The sequence below is a fragment of the Nelumbo nucifera genome, chromosome 2, assembly GCF_055504915.1.
Source record: "Nelumbo nucifera cultivar China Antique chromosome 2, China Antique-T2T, whole genome shotgun sequence".
NCBI lineage: Eukaryota > Viridiplantae > Streptophyta > Magnoliopsida > Proteales > Nelumbonaceae > Nelumbo > Nelumbo nucifera.
This window is the reverse complement of record NC_142650.1, coordinates 19,664,641-19,682,882: the sequence shown is the minus strand read 5'-3', so window position 1 is coordinate 19,682,882 and position 18,242 is coordinate 19,664,641. Positions and strand designations below refer to the sequence as shown.

Here is an 18,242-nt window from a genome sequence, read left to right as displayed (position 1 = left end):
CTTCAATTAGCAAACTCCCATGGTTCAGCATTCTAGTAATCTGTGCTCCCTGTATAACTGCTTGTACCTCTGCATTAACCGCATTCTCCACTCCAATTGGACCAAAAAATAAGGCAACAATTTGACCCTCTGCATTTCTGAAAACTCCTCCAATACCAAATGCCCAGGACTAACGAGGCTGCTACCGTCAAAGTTTAGCTTGAGAAAGCCTTTTGCCAGGGGCTTCCAAGTTACTATAGGCTTGTCCTTAACTAAGGAAGATTTTGCAACCAATTCCTAGTTTCTTAAGGGATAATTTTGTTGTGCTAATTGATAAAAACTTCCATGCCCAAGGAAAAAAAACTTTCATGCTGTCCATTCTCAGGGAGAGTTATGGCATCATGCATACCCTATTACTGCACTCAGAACCAGACCTGAGATTTTACTTGAAAGACGATTATTACTGAATCATACTTCAGAATTGGGCTGGACACACCTTTTAACTACTGTCTGCAATGGACAAACAGCACATACACATCACCAATACTTCTTACGGACCAGTCTTCATGGGGGAGTCTGTTAAACCATACCCAAAGTAAGGCAGTCTTCCACACTGCCTTGTAGGAGTCAAAATGAGGTTGCATCACTGAAAAGCTAAGGGGGTGTTCTTTTTGTGGCTGTGTTCGTGTTCCATTTGGTTCACTAATACAATCGGTGTTTTGAAGGACATTTTCATTTTGTTGCAAGTTCCAGAACCAGCAAATCCCCATTTTTTGAACAATATGGAAGATAACTTTTTGAACAACCACATGGTTCAAAAAGAAGGCTGATGTGGCCAAGTGATATTTTTCTATCTTGGGCCATATTCCTATATTGTATAAAATGCAATATATATTTTATACATGTCAAAAAAATATAGTTATATATACTTTTTAACATATTATATATTATATTATCTTTTAACATATTATATATTATTGTTAACATATGATAAATCAATGGCCATGCAACCAAAGTTGAATGGTGATAGATGAATTGCTTCTATACATGCGAGCCACACAGAAAAAACTGACAATGTGTCGAGTCAAAAAAATGAACCATGAACATAACAGTTGTTGTGGTTCTGTGTAGTTCACAACACAACCACAACCATACATAGTGGCATGTCTGTGATGGTTCAAAACCAATATTTTCATTTTCAAAAAGAGGTGATATGGTTCTGCACCACAACCACTTTTTTTTTGAACCATGAACTCAACACCACCTAACTATTGTCCAATCTAACTACAAACTAAGGGCCTTGATTTAGACAATCTGGATAACCCCTAAGTGAAAACAAAATAAAAAACACCCATCTCCTATATTTTGGATAGAGACTGTGTTTTGTACACCCATTCATCCTTAGTCTTTTTGTGTTTTTGCTATCATCATTTTTTTTTATGGAGACTAGTTCACATAAAGCCCTACCTATGAGACATAATGACCATTCCGAGTGCTTTCTTCTAGGCTGTGTTTGGTTTGAGGGAAGATTTTGGTGGGATGGATGAGAAAGGGAAAATCGGTAGAAAATTTTCATGTTCCATTGTTTGGTTGCTAAATGGAAAATAGTGGGAAAATCGACCCTAATAACTATTATTAATTAATGAATTAGGTAACTAGTAATATTTTTATTATTTTATATTTTACTATTAATTACTAATATTTTATAATTAGTTATTTAATTAAGAATTTAATACTTATTAATTAGTAAATTAATGACAAATTAAATAAGAATTATTATTTTATTTTTTATTAGATTATTTTTATTATTAATGCATTTGAATTAATTAATACTTTCAATATTTTATTCTGAAATATTAATTAATTATTAAATTGTTTTTAATTGATTAACATTTTTTAATTATTTATAATTTTTTTTAATTAAATTATTTTATTAATATGTTATTAAATAATTAATAATTTATTAATGGGTCATGGGCATGGTTTAAAGTATCGATACGGTACACCTCGTATCGGGCGTGTCGTATCATATCTTTTGAAAAAGATACACTTCGAAACACTTGTTTACTGGTGTTTCAGAACCCCACCTTTTTTTATAAAAACTTATTTTTAGCTTCCCAAAAAACCAAAATTTGAAAAAAAAAACTAAAAAAAAGAAGAGTTTCGGGTGTTTCTAAGTATTGATACGATACTGCCGATACGCGTATTGTATCGATACTTTGAACCTTGGTCATGGGTCTAATATTAACTCTTAGAAATACTACAAGGGAGGTGTTTTTTTTTTTTTGTTAAATGAGTTTCCTTCTCCATTCCCACTTCCCACCAAAATGGTGGGATTCTACATCCCAAGAATTGGGATCTATAATCCCACCTTTTTTTCCCATCCCATCTCATAACAGCCCACAAACCAAACATGGAAAGGAAAGAATGTTCTAGAATATTCCATATTTCCCCTTCCCATCTCACAAGCCAAATGAAGCCCTAGTGTTTGTTGTTTAATCTCTTGAACATAATCTTGTTCTCATGGCTCTATGGAATATTGGAATCTATAACTGCTAGCTCTCTTTCAAGGGGACCACCTTAGTAGTTAGAATCTACCTCCTTGTCCTCATCTTCCTAATGTACCGTAGCTGACAATGACCCTTTTATTAATTTTTCTTTGTAGCTCATTTTAATCTCTTCAGAAAATCAAAAGAAAGCTATCAATACCTGGCCGCCCAAGATCAGATCAAAAACAAAGAGTCCAACTTTTCTGGGACTCTTCCCTATACTCCAGTTCTTCCTGATTTTGATGCCGAACAGTAGATCACCTTCCTGATGACTAGATCCCACCAAAAAATCCAAGAACTGGGCAATCTACAGCAGATCGATCAGCCCTTTATTACTTCATGCAGTCGGCTGATCTAGGGCTGCATGAGAATGCTTCTAGAAACCCTGGCCGCCACTCTGATACCAAATAGAAAGCTTGCTGAATTAAAAAATATGAAATAAAAGGAGTTTCTTGAAGAAAGAAGGAAGAGAGAAGGAGAAGAAGAGAAGTTGAAAAGAAAGGAGAGCAATAATCTGGCCGCCCCCTTCACTTATTATTTATACTAAAAATAATAGAGCAGTACAAAGACAACTATGCCCTTATAGGGCGGCAAGCCATAAAACAGCATATATAAGACACAAAAACATAATAAAATTTGGACTCACATAACTACTGTGGTCTCCACCTCCTATCTAACAACTAACATAAAACATTTACTCATAAAAAACATCATGAAACTGATTAATCTTCAACAAAAAGGATATTGTTTGATGCTGAAGATAAGGGTTTGTCCCTGTCTTTAACCAAAACGAAAAAAAAAAAGAGATTCACCAAGGATTCACTCCAGCCTCTATAAAGGAATTTTATGTTGTGAATCCAGCTGGTAGATGTGCTTTTAGTGGAAGAGACAGGCAGTAATCATTATAAGACATGTAGTAATGTTCTTGTCTCTTCAGATCTCTCATTTGTGATCTTTGAAGTTGCATGCAGTAAATACTTAGAGTAATCATGGTTCTAGTCTAATTTTCATATTGCTCTTTGCTTTGGTTATCTTCCAAATCCTTCATGATCTGGACTTCATCATGAGGTTTTGTTTTATCTTCTAATTCCACCGCAGTTAATGCCATTGTTGTGAGTGCTACCTCATTTGAAAACTTCTGTTTAACCATGTAGTTACTTTGGAATGTTGCATAAAAATGAACTATAGAAATTGTTGAGTACAGTATCAATTGGAGGCTGACTGATTGATGTAATGAAAACAGATGTCTTGAAGAAAGAAACAAACAATGCTTTACAATATATTTAAGCTGAGTTCCAGAAAGAGAAAGCTATGCTTCATCTGGAAGAATATCAATAACTTATATATGATTCACACACATTAAGTTACTTCGGTCCAAATGAACATTATGAAAATCCCTTGCACAAGAGGCCTATTGAAATGAGAAGAAATCATGTCTATCTACTTATAAATATAGACAACTTGAGAATAAGATGAGCATATAATTTCAGGGGACATTCTATTAGTTCATTCTGTACTGGAACTCAAGCATGTTGTAAGTATGTTCTTACTTGGGCTTGACATTTAATTACCATCTTGCAGAGTGCTTCAAGTTGACTTCTTGTGAAGCAAAAACTGCAAACCAAAACATCCATGCCTATGGTGTCATGCTTGTTGTAAGTATTTTTTGTCTTTCTTTCTACTGACACTGTATGCTTTACCTCTTAAATCAGAAAAGAGATCACTTATATTAGGTTGCATTTATGGTTAATTATCTTTGAGACAAAATGTGACTTGTCTTTTACAGCAGCAGAAAATAGGTAGAAACAGAAAGGAAGGATTGACACATCTGACCTTAGATGACTCAGAGAAAAAAACTCAACCAAACTGCGACAAAAAAACTTCCATCTCTGCATGCATAACAACTTTCCACTCAGGTTGCTCTATTGCTTCAGCCACATTCCTTGGAATAGATACAGATGCAACAAATTCAAGAAAAGACTTATAGGTACTAGATAGGTGGTCATAGGAAATATGTTTGGTAATGCTATAAGCAGTGGTGCAACTTCACTTACCCTTATGTAAGGCAATGGGAATATCAAGGTCAGAAGGTGGGACAATATCAACATCAAAATATTTGGCAAGGGGTTGCTAATGTCCTAAGAGTGCCTGTAATGTTTAGGGTTTGTCAAAGGAACTGAACCACCAAGGTAAGGGGGACATGCCTCATCAGAAGAGATCTGAAGTGGTCATTCTGCATAAGGTACCTTCCTCTTTCACTGGAAAGTCAGGAAATCATTAATAGGTGACATAATGAAATGTTCAAGAGACAAGAACACATGAAAGAGGAACATGGAGTGAAGAAGGTAGAGGAGGAGGAGGAACAGGTGGGTCAAAGAGTGAAAAAAGGGGCAATCTCCCACCATGGAAGAACATTAGGAAAAGGAGTGGATTCAAAGAAAGAAACATTTATTGATACAAATTTCTTTCTAGAAATAGGATCAAAGCAGTAATGTCCCTTTTGATTGGGTACATAACCCAAGAACACACATTTGATAGATTTAGGATCAAACTTGGAATGATGAGGACCAAGAACATGACCAAAGCATGTACAACCAAACACACACAGAGGGATAGGGAATACATCATCCCTTGAAAAGAGAGTACTAAAAGGTGTTTTAAATCCAAGAACATGAGAAGAGACTCTGTTAATGTGGAAGACAGTAGTACACACATCGCCCCAAAACCAAATAGGAACATGAGTGCTATACATGATTCCCCTAGAGATCTCATGGATGTGTTTGTTCTTGCACTCAAAAACCCCATTTTTCTATTGAGTATTGACACAAGAACTCTGATGGATGACACCATAAGAACTCATGATGAGAGATTTTTCTCACAGTACTCCTTGGCATTGTCAATGAAAAAACCCTTCAACCTTGACACCAAATTGAGTTAAAACCATCTAATGAAATCGTTGAACCAACTGGGGTACTTCATCCCTATAACACATCATGTAAAGCCAAGAGAAGTGAGAAAAATCGTCCACAAAATGTAAGAAATGTTGGTATCCACCCATACATTTAACATGGTAAGGTCCTCACACATCAATATGAATAATAGTAAAAGGAGGATCACTTCTTTTATTACTTGAAAAATGATTGTTTCTACAATGCTTTGATAATTGACAAAATTCACACTTAAGACTTGACATATTAATTGACTGAAACAAAGAAGGAAATAATGACTTCAAAGAATTAAAAGATAGATGATTAAGTCAGCTATACCACAACATTATCCGATCAATAGACCTTGAAGAAACACTGATGCAGGAGCTGAAGAGTCAAAATTGGAATTTTATGAAATTTTATGTATTTTTGGACAGTAGGGGTATTTTTGTCATTTTGCAATTTTCTGTGGGGTCCATTGATAGGGTTTAACTTGTCTAGTTATAATTTATTTATGTTTAAAAATTCAGAGTCATTGCATAAGTAGGATTAGAGTTATTAAGTCTTCTTTGAATTGAAATAGTATATGGCAACTTAGTTTAAGTTCTACTAGGATTATTAAGTCTAACATTTTGACTCCTAGGACCATTATGAGTTTAACAGTTTGACTTCTAGGATTATTATTAGAGTCTATAAATATGTATGGCATTTTACACAAAGAGCAATGGAGTTTATTGAGTTTTCTTCAGCTTATGATAACTATGGTGAGTGATTCCCATGCCCTAGAGTGATTCTAGGCACCCTGTGAGTGATACCAGGTATTTTCTCTGTTATTCCTTTAAGAAGCCATTACAACCATAAATCATAAAATTCTGATCAAAGAAGACCACTCAACATTCTCTAAGGACTAGAACTGAGCTGGTCCTACATCACACTATGACCACAATGACCAAAATGACTTGGGCTAAGAGATAAAGAAGGTTTGTCATCTAGAGGATAAACACCATCCACCTCATGATCAGGGTAAAACATTGTAGAGCTTTGGTGATATTACTAATTGATAATATTTTTTTATCAATAACAGAAAAAATTCATTAATATTCAATAAAATAAGTACAATCAAGAGAAAGGGAGAGATAAACTCACTTAACTCTCCATAAAAAGGAAACAATATTACAACCATGCCCAAAACAGTCAATTCCTTTCCGTCCCTTATTTAGCCAAAGAGTTAGCATCTCTTTTAGCCCATTTTAGAGTAACATTCACGTCTTTCATCAGCCACTTGATTCTTCTCTTCTCATGAATGAATCCCTACAAAACGGCTAGTATTTCAGCCCTCAAAGCATCACCCACCCCAATAGGGCTGGAGTAAAGGGCAATAACTTTCCCTTCCTTGTTCCTGAACACTCCTCCAATACCTGAAGGACCTAGATTTCCTTCACTGCTACCATTGAAGTTCAGCTTGATGAAACCCCTTGAAGGCGGGGACCAAACAAGCCTAATAATCTCCTTGGGAGGAGTGAAACCTGCAATTTCCTTCCACTTTCTCATCAATTCACCAGCTGGAATATTTTTCAAACAACTTCAATATCTTCACTCAATGAACCACTCTGATAGTTATTGCTTCAATTAATGCCTCCCTATTCCTTTCCTTTTCTAAGAAAGTTCTTTGATTTCTTTCTTCCCATAGAGTCCACCATACTGCTGTCCTTGTGCACCTCCAAAGAGTTCTTCCCCTCTTCTTTTTCCCTCCAACAAAAGTAGAGGACAACAAGCTTTGAACAGAAGATGGGAGGTTCCACCTACACCTAAACAAAGAGACAAACTATTCCCAAATTGTAGAAGCAAAGGGACAGGAGATTAATAAGTGGTAGCAAGACTCACTGATGGCTACAAATTGATAATAAATTCATACTAAGCTTAAGGACATGCAAGATAGATAAGCTTAAAGAACTAGTAACGCTAATATCACCCTTTCCAGAGATAGGACTAAGGGATCCATCAGCAGTAGAAACTTTATCTCCTCCTGAAGATAAAGAATATTATGAAACAAGGAGAAATTCTAGTCATGTGATCTTTTTTTTTTATAAGTAAAAAAGATGATTTTATTAAAAGGAAGAAAAAAATTACAATCTGGATAGGTGATAAGGTAGCACCTAAACCACTGAGACTACAACAGAATTGGAGCAACAAAATTTCCAGATTACAAATTGAAATACACCACTTCCCAAGGACAAATACTAACAACTTCTCTCAGCACTGAGAGCATTGGTAGAAAAAAACCAACAACAATGAAATTGCCCACAACCACCCCCAACTTCTACCAACTCCAAGGACCTTCACAGTTCACACCCAAGATAGCCACTCCGATCCTTCCTCCCCCTTCCCTAAACTACTTAAACTTCTAAAACCCTTCACTCTTCTTCAACCCAACCATCTTCTTTTCCCTCCCCTTTGTCCCAAATCTCACCTCCATCCCCCACTATTTTCTTTCTAAATTCCTCTTTTCTTCATTTTTTTTTTTTTTTTTTTTTTGAAATTGTTGTATTGCTCTTCTGACCACACTCCCCTCCCCCCCCCGAAAAAAAAAAAAAAACAAACCAAGAGATTTGCCTACTTCCACCTATCTCTCCACTAACTTCTTGATTTCCACCCTCCTCTCCCCTGTTTTTCCTTATTCTTGAGTGTTCCCTCCTTCCAGACCCGCAAGTTCTTCATCCAGTGCATACGAGCATCAACTTTTTTAAACGACCCGCAGGTGTTATCCACCGCATGGAATGTTTGTGGGTTCCAAGCGTGGAGAGGGATCCCGTAAACATTGACCCATACAAGGCTCTTCACATCACCGTCACTAATAGCCCCTACTAATGGATTCCACTTGCCCAGTCTGAGGTCCACCCACCTGACTTTAGCAGACTCACAATCGAGAATATCCTCTGCCTCCTTGCTGCTTAACATCTGATCCACCTGAATCTATGATCCAAGGAATGGATGTACCAATAGTGGCAACATAAGCAGAAGTCTGAGTACCTGGGGCAGTGGAAGATGTGGTTTTATCTGTGAATGCATATGAAGGACTAGAATTTGCTCCAACATTCTCAATTTAAGATATGTATCTGCTATACTTCTTAATCTCAGCCTTGACAGCGGCAAAAGATTCCATTGTTGGATAAGAAACATAGTGGGTGGGGGGGGGGCTGGGGGCTAGTGGCAATTAATCCTATAGTAGTAGAGACTTTATTTGCACTTCCCTTCTTCTCATCTGCCTTCTTGAATGTTGCCAACATCAACCGAGGGTGCAACTTCCAACAGTTATCTCATGTATGTTTAGGCTTCTTACAATAATCACATACGCTCTCCTCAGTGTCAAAATTATTGCCCTTACTCTAAGGTGCCTTAGTTTTAGATGTGGCTAAGATAGGATGATTTGCAATGGGCATCTGCATCATAACTTTTCTCCTACTCTGTTCATTGTGAACAAGATAATAAGCTTAAGAGAGGTAGATGTCCTTCTTAGTGAAATTGTGTTGGTGAGTGATATCATACTTAGAGTTAAGACCAGCCAAAAACTCAAAGATTCTATTTCTTTCAACAAATTTCTTATGTATCTCAACATCCTCCTTACACTTCAACTGAACACTCTCCAAATGACCAAGTCTCCTACTGGAGAGACTTTAGGGTAGAAAAATATAGGGAATTAGGGGTAATGGCAAATCTTCCTGGTTCAGGTTGTTAATCTGCATCTTCAACTCATAAACTTTAGCAATATCAAGGGGGTGAGAGTATATTTCTGCTAATATTACCCCAGATTTCCTTACCAATTTTTCCCTACATGTGGTTTCTCCTAATATATGGTTGCATAGTATTGATTAACCAGGACATCACCAAATAATTCTCTTGCTTCCACTTAGAGTGGGTGTGATCTTTATGTTAGAATGTTAGAATGAAGTCTCTTTGTATGAGTGTTCGGCTGATAAGAGTTCTTATTAGCCCATACTTAAGTTTAAGTTATCCTGTAACTGGGCCTGTGTTAATGGGCCTAAGCCTGTTTAATGTTTTAAGTTAACTGAGTGTCCCATCACTAATCAGGGGCATTCCAGTAATTACTTGTATCATTGTACTACATTCAAATATAAATAATAGCATGGTCGACTGGGCAGTTCAGTTCGACATTCACAGCATACCAGTGGTGTTCTTCTCCTCTCCTCTACTTTGAGTACAGCTCTCAAGCTCACATGGTATCAGAGCACTAGCTTCTCTTTGGTTTCAGCCGGCGCACTAGCTTCTACTCTCTCTTCTCTTGCTGTTCTTTCCATCTTCTTTCTTCTTTTCTGGGTTGCTGAAAAAACTAGGGTTGTAAGAGAACAAAGCAGATTTGGTCCTAGGGTTTCCCTTGGTTGTAGGGCTCAAGGGAGGTAAGGCCCAGAAGTGGATGTCCTACTAGGTTCCTTTTTCAGCAAATAGTAGCTATTTGGCTACTAAGAGAGGTCTATATAAGACAGACCTAGTTGAGGACTGATTTCAGCAGTCCTAGCCCTAGCCGAAAGGGGGAGAGCTTCTCCACAACTGCAGCTTCGAAGCCCCAGCAAAACCAGCATAGCACAGTGGTAACAGCTCCAAGTTCAGGTTGGATATCAGTCCGGAACCTCTCACCACTGCTGTACCCGAACTGCTTCAGCTCAAGTGAAGATCACCTAGGGAGCTGCCAGCTCCAGATTGTCCAGCATTGTGAACACTTCGGCGAGCTCTAAACCTACTCTAAGACTGAAGTCAGCATGTCCTCACTATCCGGAGAAGTTTCCTCAAGAGATAACAGATCTGCCGCAAGGTTCTCTAACCTGGAAAACCCTAATCTGCACAGTTTACAGATTACAAACGTGTTGCTGGATGAATATAACTTCAGAGAGTGGTCCGTCTCAGCAAGGCTGTTCATTACTTCTCGTGATCTCACAGGCTATCTGGATGGAGACAAGGAAGAACCTGAAGTTGGCAGTCCTGAGCATGTTGTGTGGCGCAAGGAGAATGCCACAGTCATGTCTTGGTTGCTGGCCTCCATGACTCCTCGGGTGGCTAGAACTGTTCATCATTTCCCCACAGCCGCTAAGATTTGGGAGAAAGTATCCAAGACCTACGGCCAGAAAAAGAACAATGCTAGAATCTATAGATTGAACCAAGATATTGCAGCTCTAAGGAAAGGAGACATGTCCGTGGCAACATATTTTGCAACCCTGGAAGGCCTTTGGGAAGAGCTTGATCATCACTTGATATGGATTGGGAAAATGCCAGGGACAAGGAGAGACATGAAAAGCAAATTGAAGAGAGCAGAGCCTTCAAGTTTCTGGCTGGCCTAGACCCAGTATATGAGGGTATAAGTTCACAAATTCTAGGGAGAGATGAATTACCGGAGCTTCACCATGTCTATTACCTGGTGAGGAATGAAGAAGTCAGGAGAAGGGAGATGCAAGTTGACTCCCAGACACAGTCAACTGAACTATCTGGAGAACATTCAACCCTAGTCTCCACTAAGGGAAATAGATATCCAGACAAGAAGTCCCTCAAGTGTACCCATTGTGGTGGTGAGAAACACACAAAGGAGAAATGTTGGGTCTTGTATCCTCATCTGAAGCCAGCTGCTTTGAGAAAGGACAAAAGACAACATAAGGGTCACACAGCAAGTGGGAATCTTGCCACCAACAACAGTAGTGACAACTCACAAAGTACTCCGACAGTGTCCTCTTCCTCCACAGGGCAGGCTGCCGACTCCTCTGGACCAAGTACTTTGGGCTTCACGGCTAGTGAGGTAGAGATTCTCAACTGGGCATTACCCCGTCTGAAGAACAATTCTTTAGCTTCCACCTCTCTTGCCAGATCAGGTACAATCTCTGCCTTTAGTGCAACTAGTTCCATTGATTCCACCTCTTGGGTGATTGATTCCGGAGCAACTGACCATATGGCACATATGTCCTCCTTATTCTCTTCATATCATTTGTTGTCTGGCCAGGATAAGATGAGAGTGGCTGATGGGTCTCTCTCCACCATCTCTGGAAAGGGGGTGGTTGACCTAAGCAAGGACCTCTCTCTTAAATCAGTCATACATGTTCCTAGTCTTACCTCAAATCTTTGTCTGTTTCAAAGCTTACAAAAAATTTGAATTGCAATATAACTTTTTTTCCTACTCATTGTGTCTTCCAGGACAGATTGACAAGGAGAACGATTGGGAGTGGTCATGAGTATGGAGGCCTCTACTATTTTGATGCAGACATCGGCTCAGCCTACAAGCTTCTGCTACTACTAGTCCGGAAAGTGTGGAGTCAATAGCTAGGCTGCACCTGTGGCATGCTAGGCTAGGTCATGTGTCTTTCTCTTCTTTGGCAATGTTGTTTCCCGAATTGTTTAAGGGAATTCCAAGTCAGAGTTTAATTTGTGATGTGTGTCAAATGTCAAAACAATGTAGAACAGTGTATTCAACTTCTAGTAATGAAATTCGAGTTCCTTTTGATTTGGTTCATTCTGATGTTTGGGAACCTTCACCCATTGTTTCCATTGATGGTTTCCGTTACTTTATCAGTTTTATTGACCATTATTCTCGGTGCACATGGATTTATCTGTTAAAAGGACGAGATGAAGTACCATGGATAACTATGGCTTTTTGCAAGATGATTGAAACACAATTTGATAAGAAGATTAAGCAATTCCGGCCAGACAATGCGGCTGAATACTTTGATAGATCCCTGAACTCATTCATGGAAGATGCAGGCATGTTACACCAATCATCCTGTGCTAACACCCCTCAACAAAATGGGGTTGCTGAGCGCAAGAACAGGCACCTATTGGAGACAGCTTGAGCCCTACTATTCTAGCACAAAGTGCCCAAGCAATATTGGTTTCAAGCTATACTCACTGCATCATACCTGATAAATCGGATGCCATCTAAGGTATTGTGTATGAAGATTCCTTTCTCTGTTTTGTGTCCCACTCTTCCAGAATTTCCTCTTCCCCCACGGGTTTTTGGCTGTGCATGCTTCATACATGAGAAGGATCCAAAGAAAACCAAGCTGGATCCCAAGGCTACAAAGGGGATATTTTTGGGGTACTCTCCTACACAAAAGGGGTACAAGTGTTATGATCCTGTCTCTAAGAAAAGTATGTCACCAGAGATGTAGTCTTTTTTGAGTCTCAACCCTATTTCCAATCTTCTCAGAATCCTCTTCATGGGGAGACTAGTGGGTTGGAAGAGGATTCTCATTCTCCCTTCTTTTTTGTTCCCCTTTCATCACCTTCCACTACTCCTAGCTGTGACATTCCAGGTCAACCTAGTGAGGCTCCCACTGTGCCAGTTACTTCTCCTGATACAACAGATGCTCCTGAAGGTTCCAGTAGGCAAGAGAAAGAGATACTTACATACAACAGAAGGAAGAAGGGCCCTCAACCTCATGATTGCAACCAGTTGAACTCAGATCAATCTGTCTCTGCAATCCAAGGTAATTCTGACTTACACACTTCGGATTTGGATCTTCCTATTGCTCTCCGTAAGCCTGTTCGTTCTTGTACCACCCGACATCCCATAGCTGATTTTGTTTCTTACTCACACTTATCTCCTGCCTATCACTCCTTTGTGTCTGCTCTTTCCTCTATATGTGTCCCTTCTAGGTACTCAGAGGCGGCATCTGATCCAAGGTGGAAAGAAGCCATGAATGAAGAGATGAAAGCCCTAATGAAAGCAAGAATGTGGGAATTAGTGGACCTGCCAGAGGGGAAAGGCACTGTTGGGTGCAAGTGGGTATTCACAGTAAAGCACAGGGAAGATGGGTCAATCGAGAGGTACAAGGCCAGATTTGTGGCAAAGAGATTTACACAAAAGGAAGGAATTGACTACAAAGAAACCTTTGCCCCAGTAGCAAAGCTCAACACAATCCGGGTTCTACTGTCACTAGCAACAATTTCTCTTGGGAACTCCATCAGCTGGATGTGAGGAATGCCTTCCTAAATGGTGATCTTCATGAAGAGGTATTAATGGAACCTCCACCAGGATATGATGTTGCAAAAAGGTGTGTAAACTAAGGAAAGCATTATATGGTTTGAAGCAGTCTCCCCGGCATGGTTCGAGAGACTTTGTATGGCCATGAAGAAAGTGGGGTACACTCAGAGCAGTGCAGATCATACATTGTTTACAAGGAGACAGGATGACAAACTTACGACACTCATTGTTTATGTGGATGATATGGTGATTACCGGAAATGACTTGGAAGAGATGAAGAGGTTGAAGGAGTTCTTAGCTTCAGAATTTGAGATCAAAGACCTGGGAAATCTGAGATGTTTTCTTGGGATTGAAGTTGCTAGATCAAGAGAAGGAATCTACATATGTCAGCGGAAATATGTGCTAGATCTCCTAGAGGAAACAGGCATGATGAGGTGCAGGCCAGCAGACACTCCAATAGAACCGAACCATGGACTACAAGAATCAATGGGTGAGGAATACTGTGATAAAGAGAGGTACCCAAAATTGGTAGGAAAGCTGATATACCTATCCCTTACTCGGCCAGACATTGCCTATGCAGTGCATGTTGTCAGTCAATTCATGCACTCACCAAAGATCCCTCATATGAGAGCAGTGGAAAGAATTCTCAGGTACTTGAAGACTTGCTGAGGGAAAGGAATTCTATTCAGGAAAAACAACATACTTGAAATTGAAGCCTACACTGATGCAGATTGGGCTGGGTCTGTTGGAGACAGAAAATCAACCTTAGGTTACTGTACATTCTTGGGAGGAAACCTGGTCACATGGCGCAGTAAGAAGCAGAATGTAGTGGCTAGATCAAGTGTAGAAGCAGAATACCGAGCTATGGCACATGGGGTTGCTGAACTCTTATGGCTCAGAACTCTTCTTAATGAGCTTGGTATTAAGGCTGAGGGTCCTCTCAGGCTGTATTGTGATAATAAAGCTGCTATCAACATTGCCAACAATCCCGTGCAGCATGACAGGACAAAACATATTGAAATTGATCGACACTTTGTCAGAGAGAGAATTGTCTCGGGAGAACTTTGTGTGCCTTATACTCCATCTGAGATGCAAATTGCAGATGTATTGACTAAAGGGCTGGCAACAACAAAGTTCAGGGACATACTTGGCAAGCTAAACATGATTGATATCCATGCTTAGCTTGAGGGGGAGTGTTAGAATGTTAGAATGAAGTCTCTTTGTATGAGTGTTCGGGTGATAAGAGTTCTTATTAGCCCATACTTAAGTTTAAGTTATCCTATAACTGGGCCTGTGTTAATGGGCCTAAGCCTGTTTAATGTTTTAAGTTAACTGGGTGTCCCATCACTAATCAGGGGCATTCCAGTAATTACTTGTATCATTGTACTACATTCAAATATAAACAATAGCATGGTTGACTGGGCAGTTCAGTTCGACATTCACAGCATACCAGTGGTGTTCTTCTCCTCTCCTCTACTTCGAGTACAGCTCTCAAGCTCACACTTTAGAATCAGGTTCAATTGTATCACCAGTGAAATAGCCGAGCTTTCCATGCCCCCAATGGCAATGATCATAGTTTGATCCCACTATAGATAGTGCCATCTAACTTGACAGAGATGATGATCCTAGAGTTCCTTTGTACCCTGGGAACCAGAAAGCTCTTCTGATCACTCCCACTAGGGTCCATCTTCTTTCAAAGGTTTTCAAACACCAACAAAAACAATTCTGAGTTTGCAGTACCTCAAACAAAGCAACTGCAATCCTCCCACTAGGGGCCCAACAACCTCGGAAAGAGGGAGCGAGAAAAAACAATAATGTGAAGTTCCAAAACTGATCCAGAGAGTCTTAGAACCAAATCAATCTCAAAGAGAGCTTGAGATTGGTCCAATGAAGAACTCTTATCCCGGGAGAAAGTAGATAAAGAAAATCAGGATCAATCTCTTCCAGCTGATATGAAACCCAAATTGATCTCTTATAGGGATCAAAAGATGTCAAACGAAAAAAAAATGGTTGCAACATTCACCAGTTGTGTAATCCAATAATCCTACCTCAATCCAATCTCTGGTTCCTACCAAGCTCCAAAAAGAGATCAACCAGCCCCTTTCAGTTCATTATGCAGTTGGCTGGTCCAAGGACTGCATAAGAAACCAACTACAAGAGCCTTAGAGTTATACCTTTGATACCAAGTTGTCTTTTACAGCAGCAGAAAATAGGTAGAAACAGAAAGGAAGAGGAGAGAATTTAGGAAGAGTGGAAGAAGAGAAAGAAAGAAAAAGAAAACTGGAAGAAGAGAGATTTGGAGAAGAAATAATTGTGGGGCTCTCTTGGTTCCCACTGCTATTTATAATAAGAAGTATTAATGACCAAAAATTACATCCTAGCCCCTCGTAGGGTGGCTACAACTAAAACTTAAAGTGGTCATGTGATGAGGATGTGACACAACTTAAAAATTAAATAAAACAGGCCCAAAATAAACTAAAACATGAATAGAAAATAAGCTAGCAGACCACTTAACAACTCAACAATATGTTAATAATGTAGTCTCATTTTATTTTGTATTTCTCTTGCTAATACTTGCAAATACATTTCTTTATATTTCTATTACTAGGGCTGCATTTGGTATTCCTTATTTTAAGGATTTTTCTCCTTTTTGGGGTCAAAATTCCCCATGAACACTGAGTTTTTAACCCCAAAAAGGAGATAAATCCTTCAAATAAGGAATGCCAAATGCAGCTTAATTATCTATCTTATCTATGTATCTATCTATTGACAGACTTTACTTGGCAAATGTAGGCTGTATTGAGTGCTTTGCTACTCGTTATCTATAGCTGTTCTGATCAAGTTATCACTACTCGGGAAAAAAGACATGCCAGATCTCGTGAAGCTGCAGCAAGGAGTGCAAGAGAAACTGCACAAGCTCGTGAAAGGTGGAAGTCTGCAAAAGATGTTGCTAAGAAGCATGCAGTAGGATTGCAAACACAGTTATCACGTACGTTTTCTCGTAAAAAGTCTGTAAGGCAACCTGAGCAGCTGAAGGTCCCGGGTCAAGCTAAACCTGGAACAGATGAGGCACTGTCATCGTCAGGCCCAAGTACTTCAAGTACATCTCAGCAATCAACCATGGCACCAAAAGGCAAGAAAAAGGAGCCAAGTAACCTGACAAAGATGATACGTGAGCTTGAGGAGAACCCTGACAGCCAGGAAGGTTTCAATTTGGAAATTGGAGACAAAAATATTAAAAAGCATATGCCAAAGGGCAAACAAATGCATACACATAGCCAAATTTTCAAGTATGCATATGGTCAGCTTGAGAAAGAGAAAGCTATGCAGCAGGAGAACAAGAATTTGACCTTTTCAGGAGTAATTTCAATGGCCACTGATACTGGGATTAGAACCAGGCCTGTTATTGAGGTTGCTTTCAAAGATTTGACCCTCACTTTAAAAGGCAAAAACAGACATCTCATGAGGTGTGTTACAGGGAAACTTATGCCTGGTCGTGTCTCTGCTGTCATGGGTCCGTCAGGGGCTGGAAAAACCACATTTCTTTCTGCTTTGGCTGGAAAAACAACTGGATGCACAATGACGGGTTTGATTCTTATAAATGGAAAAGTTGAATCCATGCATTCATATAAGAAAATCATTGGCTTTGTGCCACAAGATGACATTGTGCATGGAAATTTGACAGTGGAGGAGAACCTTTGGTTCAGTGCAAGTTGCAGGTATGCTGCATTTTTTTTGGCAGGCCAAATGCAACTCATCTGTGGTATTGGGGAGTTACTAATAGTACTAGGGATTCTTGATCCCTAGAAGTGTAAAGCTAAAACATCTTGGTAAAGATAGTTGAACCTATCTGGGGACTTTTAGGGTGCTTGGCACCTCTTCTATTTTTCTTTTTTTAATTCTATTTCATTGGGGTAAGATTTATTAAAGTGATAAATTAGGAGGTACCTTTTGTAGTAAGACATCTACATATTATGAGGAAAGGGACTCTTTATTCCTAAAATAACCATTTTTTTGTGATAAATAAAAATAAAAATAAAAATATTGTTCCTCTCCTATGATTGTTAGAATTGTTATTTTTTAGCATGGTGATTAGGGGATGGGATCCCTGTTTTACGTTCTCAACCATGCCTATATTTACTGAAAATTCCTTATGTTCTTTTAGTTCACATAATTTTATCCATCTTCATATGGTGGCTTGAATCTTACTTTACAAGGTCAAAGCATTGCTTATGCAATAGTTGATACTTTACAAGGACAAAATATTAATAATATTAGTCATGATTATTATTTCCTAATTTTGATCTACTCTTTCAAGCCTGTTCTTTAGGAGTGCAAGTTGGGCGGGTTGGGCCGGGTTTATGGTCAACCTAGGCCCGACCCTAAAATTTGGGCTTAAGGCCCTATCCCAGCCCGAGCCCGAGGTCAAGCCCGATTTTCCTAACCCGAGCCCAGCCTGCCTTGTAATTTGATGCACTCAGGTTGGGCTCAAGCCCGGGCCAGGCTCAGGTTGGTCAGTGAACCCACTCTAAAATTATACATATATAAATGTATTTATGCAAATACATATACATATATTTATGTATGTATGTAAATATATGTATGCAAAATATATATACAAATGTTATATATACAGATAGTCAGATATGTATGTATATATATATGTAAATACATATGCAACATTTACATATATACACATATATGTATAAATGTATATAATTGAGCTGGGCTTGGGCCGGGTTTGGACTACCTAAGGGCTAGGCCCGAGCCCGGCCCGAAAAATAAAAAAACCCAACTTCTTGGGCCCGA

The 18,242-nt window shown here is 39.1% G+C and overlaps 1 protein-coding gene across 5 annotated transcripts in view; it reads left to right on the top strand.

The window, feature by feature from the left end:
• LOC104595416 (ABC transporter G family member 28-like) overlaps window positions 1-18,242 on the top strand; it is a 133,378-nt gene that overhangs the window by 44,549 nt on the left and 70,587 nt on the right. For all 5 annotated transcript variants that reach the window (XR_016082748.1, XR_016082749.1, XM_088898737.1 and 2 more), the window contains exons 8-9: window positions 4,110-4,183; window positions 16,227-17,152. Coding sequence is in view for 3 of the 5 variants with exons in the window: in XM_088898737.1 (XP_088754863.1) it covers window positions 4,110-4,183; window positions 16,227-17,152 (1,000 nt within the window). In the remaining 2 variants the exon portion in view is untranslated. The remainder of the gene's footprint in view (window positions 1-4,109; window positions 4,184-16,226; window positions 17,153-18,242) is intronic.